The sequence below is a fragment of the Bombina bombina genome, chromosome 7 (assembly GCF_027579735.1).
Source record: "Bombina bombina isolate aBomBom1 chromosome 7, aBomBom1.pri, whole genome shotgun sequence".
Lineage (NCBI taxonomy): Eukaryota > Metazoa > Chordata > Amphibia > Anura > Bombinatoridae > Bombina > Bombina bombina.
The window spans coordinates 620232605-620240912 of record NC_069505.1 but is presented as its reverse complement, the minus strand read 5'-3'; the positions used below and the strand labels follow the sequence as shown (position 1 = coordinate 620240912).

The following is an 8308-nucleotide window of genomic DNA, read 5'->3' as shown; positions in this document are numbered from 1 at the left end:
GGAACACAAACTAGCCCTATCTGGCTGTGAAAAACTATGAAATTGCATAAGTTAAGAGGCAGCCTGCAGAGGCTTAAAACAGGCAGTATTTTAGAATTTGAAAGATTATAAAGTATAATAATATCACAATGTTGGTTGTACAGAACTGGGGAATGGGTAGTAAAGGCATTTTCTATATTTTAAACAATAACAATTTGGGTGTAGACTGTACCTTTTTACTATATATAGTGAAAAAAAAACAACTCTGCAATATAATTTTATTCTTATTTAACACCACTTTTCCTGTAATTTAAATGTTATGGTTCTGACAACTGGAAGGGTTTATAGCAGACATCACAAGTCTAATGCTGCTACACAATATGTCCCTTGTTGGTTTTACAGAGATTATCAGATAAATAAACTGCACAACGGCTATTTTGCTAATATCCCATAAGTAATATACACTTATAAAAGAAAATGATAAAGTCAACTATTAAGAATAACAAAATGTCAAAATCAGTCCCAATTGTGGTTTAGATACACGTATACGAAAACACCTACATGCATATGGTTGATAAATCATAATAATAGTCTTTTATAAAAACTAATTCATATCTGATGTCAAACCGAATAAAACATGTCCCACAATCATGTATTTGTTTTTTCTCTCATGTGAATGTTCTGATGTTTAATAAGTGTGGATTTACTGGCAACACATTTTCCACATTCGGAACAGGCATAAGGTTTGTATCCTGTGTGAGTGTTTTGATGTTTACGAAGATGTGAGCTATTAGTAAAACGTCTCCCACATTGAGTACACACAAATGGTTTCTCTCCGGTGTGAATTTTCTGATGCCGAACAAGATCTGATTTACTGGTAAAGCATTTTCCACAGTCGGCACATGCAAATGGTTTATATCCTGTGTGAATTCTCTGATGTATTATCAGATCTGCATTACTGGTAAAACATTTGCCACAATCAGTACACACAAAGGCCCTGCCTCCTGTATGAATCTTCTGATGTCTGGAAAGATCTAATCTACTGGTGTAACACTGTCCACATTTAGAACATATAAATGCTTTGTATCCCGTATGAATTCTCCGATGCCTCACCAGATCTGAGTTACTGGCAAAACATTTATCACATTCAGAGCATTCAAAGGGTTTGTCTCCTGTATGAACTTTCAGATGTCTACCAAGATGTGAGTTGTTAGAAAAACATTTCCCACATTCAGAACAAGAAAAAGGTTTCTCTCCTGTATGAACTTTCAGATGTCTAACCAGATCCGAACTGCTGGTGAAACATTTGCCGCATTTAGAGCAAGCAAATGGTTTCTCTCCAGTATGAATTCTCCGGTGTATCACCAGATGTGAATTGCTGGTAAAACATTTCCCACATTCAGAACATGCAAAAGGTTTGTCTCCAGTATGGCTTCTCTGGTGGATAATAAGATGTGAGTTATGAATAAAACATTTTCCACAAACAGAGCATGCATAGCGTTTAAGGCCTGTATGAACTCTCTGATGAATAAAGAGCTGGGAACTATTGTTAAAACATTTATCACATTCAGGACATTGGAATGGTTTAACACCTGTATGGATATTCTGATGTGCAGCAAGTTCTGAACTGCTAACAAAATATTCCTCACATTCAGAGCACCTAAATTGTACTTCTCCATTGGCAGTTATTTTTTGGCTAAAGCCGGAATTTGTTTGGAAAAGTTCTTCAACTTCAGAACATCCTAACTGAGCCTCAAATGCGTGATCGATTTGATAAGTGAGAAATTGTGTACTGTATGGAAACGTATTTTCACTATATTCAATGTAATCCTTTCCAAAAAGGTTTCTTTTAATGACTAGAGCATTAGATGTTGCATTGTGAGAATCCACAAATTCTCCATTTTCCTTTGGTGTGGACAAAAAAGGCTCTCTATAGTATAATTCCTCATATTGCTTAAATTCTTTAGTCAAATTAAGTTCAGATTCTATTAGAAGATCGTTAAATTGATTTTTATAACACTGAATTGCTTCCTCGTAATTTTCGATTATCTTGTTTTCTCCATTCACCAAGGCTTGATCTCCAAAGTGATTCAAGCTTTTTCTGTGTCTCATAGAATTCCAGTTCTCTGACTCATTTGTTGTAAGTAATTCTGTTAAAAGTATAAAAAAAATGTGTTAAGAAGAGAAATGTTTATATTAGTCATACTCTAAAATATGGAAACAATATCTATGAACTTGTTAAGAACAACAATACTCGTATGTCACAGCTATTGTTTGTTAAATACTAATAACTTCAGAAAATAACATGACAAAAAAATTGATTTTATGGTAGATTAAAACATAGTTCCTTTACGCTATGCAAACCTTTAGTATAATGGTTCTCGTTTCAGTGTTAAAAGAACACTAATATTTTAAAATATAATATTTAGTTATGCGTAGTGAAACAACTTTCAAATGTACTTTTTATTTTACCCTCTTTTCACATCATTTAGATCTGAAAAATTGTGTCTTTTTATATTTTTCAGTCATCTCAAGGCTAACCCTACCACATATGTATATCCTATTGGCTTTAACAGATAACCATTGCAAAAACCGCATTTTAAAAAGGAAATGAAACCCCACATTTTTCGTTCATGATTAAGACAGAGAATGCAATTTCAAGCAACTTTCCAATTTAAGTGTTATTTAATTTGCTTCATTCTTTTTAGTAGCCTTTGTTGAAAAGCATAGCTAGGCCCAAGAGCTGGGAGCTGCTGCTGATTGATGGCTGCACATAAATGACTCTTGTGATTGGCTTAATGATGTGTCCAGCTAGCTCACAGTAGTGCATTGCTGCTCCTTCAACACAAGGATACCCAGTAAATTGAGCACAATTTATAATAGACGTAAATTGGAAAGTTGTTAAAAATGTCTGTTCTATCTGAATCATGAAAAAAACACTTTGGGTTTCATGTCCCTTTAAAACTTACATTATGAACATGGCTTGCGTTGTCAGCAGTATTAAGCCTAGATGCCTCATTAAAACCATAAAGACACCACATCCCATCATAGATAAGCCAATAACTCCTGCTTTCTGTTAGGAGTAATCAAGAGGCCAACGTACAATTCCCACCAGTATCATCCAGAGTTACACAACGCACTTTATCTCATACAGGTCCAGCTGACATTCTCAAGCACATTTATTATGTAGACCACACATCCTCAAACTTGGTCCTCCAGAGGTTTTGGAACTACATTTACCATGATGCTCAGCCAGCTATGCTGGGTGAGCATCATGGGAAATGTAGTTCCAAAACCTCTGGAGGGCCAAGTTTGAGGATGTGTGATGTAGACCATGGACTAGCTGTGCAACAAGTGGGTATTTAATGGCATTACCTATATTAGTATTAACAGGGATTTCCTCCTTGATCTTCTCCCAACCACTGATACACGGCTTCTCTCCTTGCTCCATCTTTGATATGACTAAAGGCTTTATGGTCACCATTCCTGCACAAATACATTTATGTTTTATAATAAGATGTGACAAACATTACATTATATTCATGTGTTTTAGGGAAATTAACAGGTTTTGTTCCTCAAATAAAACAAAAAAAAAACATTGAATATGTATAAGTTTTTTTTAAATAAACGTGTATTAGTTAGAAGCAAGTGACCCAGCAATAGAGATGAGGGGAATGTCATCATTAGCCAATCATCAACCTGTTCCAAAGAATGAGGTGTTAACTTTTTTATTTTAATTTCCCTTTACATTTTTGCTCAAACGCTACTTTAGTTTAAAGCGGAATAAGTGTTCTTTTATAAAAGAAACAAAACATGGATGTATCATTGACAAATGCCTTTACAACAAGGGCTGATTCATTTACAAATAAAACATAACCGCACAATTATTTAAAGGGACGTGAAATTTTTATTTCGTCATTCAGATAGATCCCTAGTTTTCACCTGTCCTGAGACCTCTCTAACAGGACAGATTTTGAGGATATCTGAACTAGAGCACAGGTGAAATAATCAGCTGATTAGTAAACATAGTTTGTCTTACCTGCTCTCACCCAAGGTAATCCTGAAAATCTGGCCTAGTGGGGAGGCCTGAGGGCAGGTTTAAAAACCAGTGAGATGGAGAATACAATTTTTAAAAAGCTACTTCTATTATCTAATTTTCTTTGTTCTACTGTTATTGTTTGTTGAATAAAAGCCAAGATAGGTAGTGTAGACATGTCTAGAGCACTACATAAAACAGGACAGTGTAGCCATCTAGTGCTCTTGCTAAGGTATTACATTGTCCTGCAGGCACGTGCACACTTCTGAACTTACCTCCCTGCTTTTCAACAAAGGATAACAAGAAAACAAAGACAAATTGGATTGTTGTTTAAAATTAAGAGCAATAAACAGGTGTTTATAGGTAAAACAATCCAGAAATGTAGATGTGTCAAATCCTTTTTTTATAATTATTAATAAACAGCAATCATTGAAAAGGAAAATTACATCTTAAAAGTAATTTTACTTTTTCACTATTGTGTCTATTAAAGTCGCATTTCTATGAAATAAATTAGTTTCAAATACATTTAAGGTTACATATTTTATCAATACTAATTGTCGTAATAAATTGCAAAATGGTGTAAAAAAAAAAAAAAAAAAAACTACCTCTCAGTGAGTAATTTCTGCATAATATGGATTAAAAAAACAAACAAATGTTGGTGTTTTTGATAGATGAACAGATTCCAAATAAGTAAGCAAAAAGAATGTGATTAAAATATTCAGGAAATAATTATTTCTATGCTGGTGTCTATCACAGATAAACATAAATAATAATACATCCCTAGACATGCTGTATTTTTTAGCCATAGTTGGGTATTTTTACAAACTAAAGGTATTTTCTAAATGTCTGTAAAAAAAAGAAGGGATTTGTGTTGGTATCAAAGAAAAAACGCACCAGCAGAGGAGAGTGATATGGCTCAATAACAAAGGGTTAATACTGAGAACAAACGTATTACCTAGTGACCGGAGGGTCCAGTAATTCTCCATCATCACATCCTTATACAGCGCTTTATGTTCCTCAGACAGACAGACCCATTCATCGTCAGAGAAATAAACTGCAACTTCATCAAACTCAGACTGATCCTTAAAATAAATATAAAAATATTTTTTTTTTCTGTTTAAAAAGATAGATAAATCCCTTAATTACCCATTCCCCAGTTTTGCATAACCAACACAGTGATATTAATAAACTTTTTACCTCTGTGATTATTGTATCTAACCCTCTGCAGACTGCCCCATTATCTTGGTTCTTTTGACAGACTTGCATTTTAGCCAATCAGTGTTGACTCATAAATAACTCCACGGGAGTGAGCACAACGTTATCTATATGACACACATGAACTAGCGCTGTCTAACTATTAAAAACTGTCAAAATACACTGAGAGACGAGGCGGCCTTCAAGGGTTTAGAAATTAGCATATGAGCTACCTAGGTTTAGCTTTCAACAAAGAATACCAAGAGAACAAAGCAAATTTAATGATAAAAGTAAGTTAGAAAGTTGTTTAAAATTGCTGCTCTATCTGAATCATGAAAGTTTAATTTTGACTTGACTGTCTCTTTAATATTTGTTAAATATTTTTAACGTTCTGGTTTTGCTTTTTTTGTGAAACATTTTCATCTTCAGCTTTATTAAATCCTTTAATATACATAAAGGTTTGTGTCATAACCCTTCTCTAGACTAAACTGTACATAGTAAGGTCATGAGGTATTTTTATTGTTTAAACTACGTTTTGTAGCCCACTATGTACAGTGTCTAATTTAATGCCAGGCGATACGGTTGTACAGGTGGTCTATAAAGTGACATAAGAACCTTACTTTTCTTGCTACTTAAACCTCTTCATATAGCACCAACCCACCCTATTAGATTTACCAGCATAAATAACCTCACCTTACCTGTCTATTCATCATCAAAGTTTATGCCGTTTGATTTAAAATCTCAATCTTCCTGTTGTTCAAAAACAAAGAGATTTCCCTTTTGTTTGTGATGTGTGAAGCAAATAATACGGTTTGAACTTGTTCTTTATAATATTAGAACACCTATAAATATAGAGAAGGAAATACATTATAATAATCACCGTGGGAGGCATATGATAGGGTACAAATAAAATATCCTATGTCTGAAACATCTTAACATTATCCAACTCAAAAAAAAAAAAAAAAAAACTTGTTTAACTCCTTCATGCCCTTAAGACGTTCCATACCGTCCTAGCAGCACTAGGCACTTGGGGGGGGGGGGGGGCATGGAACGCCTTACGTTTTCAGCGTCCTGCTCCCCTCCCTGATAAGTAAACTGATGATCCGACTGGGGGAAGTGCCTGGCAACCCAGAATCTAATCAGCAGCATTGGGTTTACGTGATTTAAGCAACAATCTTGTGACTGTTGTTTTTCCAGTTTATGTATTGCATTCAGAGGAACTCAATTCATTGTAGCACCTAACCCGAACCCTAGGGTTGGGTATTTACATACACACACACATATATATATATATATATATATATATATATATATATACACACACACACATATATATATATATATATACACACCCAACTATATACAGTATATATATATATATATATATATATATATATAAACATACACACACATATACACACAACTATATATATATATATATATATATATATAATCATCCAAGTAACTGCACTCTCAGGTCTTTTCAAAACAGGTTCTTTTAATGGAACGTTTTCGGGGTTCACAACCCCTTCATCAGCATCAATGAATGCTGATGAAGGGGTTGTGAACCCCGAAAACGTTCCATTAAAAGAACCTGTTTTGAAAAGACCTGAGAGTGCAGTTACTTGGATGATTATATTACTTATTTCTGCACCCAGGCAGTTGACACTGGGAGGGTAGAGCTGGAAATCGTTTGCATATTATATATATATATATATATATATATATATATATATATATATATATATATATATATATATATATATATACACACACACACACATATATATATATATATATATACACATATATACACACACCCAACTATATACAGTATATATATATATATATATATAAACATACACACACAGTATATATATATATATATATATATATATATATATATATATATATATATATATATATATATATATATACATACACACACATACACAGTATATATATATATATATATATATATATATATATATATATATATATATATATATACACACATACACACACAGTATATATATATATATATATTATATAAACATACACACACATATACACACAACTATATATATATACACACATATACAACTATATATATATTATATACTGCTTATGTGAATACATAGGCCTTTTGTATACATATAATGCATTGCAGTAATAAGCCTATAACAAACAAAGCTTTAATAATACCTGATCTATGTCTGTAGACTAATCTCGTAGCCGCCATACTGGTTGAGGGAAACTGTGACGTCACGACGCTACTTCCGCCCTCAGTCCGTTAAAATCCTGTTATTAGCCCTTGTCCCAGTGTTCGGCCTCTTACCATTACACCGGGTTATAGGTGCAGCCCGGAACCAGTTAGTGTAAGAGATAGGATTCTCCCTCACTCCCGCACGTATAATATAGCACCGTAAGATCAGCAACAACTCTCTTACAAGGCAAATGTACCAATTACTGATATCGCTGTCGCATATTTATGACGTATTTTATTGAGCCATGTTCTCATGCAATTCCGGTTTCAGATTGTGCGTTCCCGTGACGTCTTTGCATAATGAGCTGAGTGCGACGTGTTCATGTATCAGAGCGTGCTTACGTAGTCCAGCAAAATATTATAAGCGATGCAGCACATGATGTAACAGAGCATGCGCAGCTGCAGTTTGTACCTTTGTATACACTGTGTAGGCACCTCAGAGACAAAGACAAGGGCGTATATATATATATATATATATATATATATATATATATATATACACACCCTAGAAAAAATGGTATTACTCTATGTATATAGGTACCCGGCCTAGAGAAAAGGGCATCACTGTATGTATATAGGTACCCTAGAGGAAAGGGCATCACTGTATATAGGTACCCTAGAGGAAAGGGCATCACTGTATATAGGTACCCTAGAGGAAAGGGCATCACTGTATGTATATAGGTACCCTAGAGGAAAGGGCATCACTGTGTATAAAGGTACCCTAGAGGAAAGGGCATCACTGTATGTATAAAGGTACCCTAGAGGAAAGGGCATCACTGTATGTATAAAGGTACCCTAGAGGAAAGGGCATCACTGTATGTATAAAGGTACCC

General features: G+C 34.1%; 1 protein-coding gene across 1 annotated transcript; it reads right to left on the bottom strand.

The window, feature by feature from the left end:
* Positions 1–243: 243 nt before the first annotated feature.
* On the bottom strand, positions 244–7772 carry LOC128635623 (gastrula zinc finger protein XlCGF26.1-like). Its single transcript, XM_053688692.1, has 5 exons — positions 7415–7772; positions 5908–6051; positions 4971–5097; positions 3355–3465; positions 244–2129 (listed from the first exon to the last, which is right to left on the bottom strand). The coding sequence occupies exons 2-5, from the start codon at positions 5920–5922 to the stop codon at positions 628–630; spliced, it is 1755 nt and encodes a 584-aa protein (XP_053544667.1). The 5' UTR covers positions 5923–6051; positions 7415–7772; the 3' UTR covers positions 244–627.
* Positions 7773–8308: the final 536 nt, after the last annotated feature.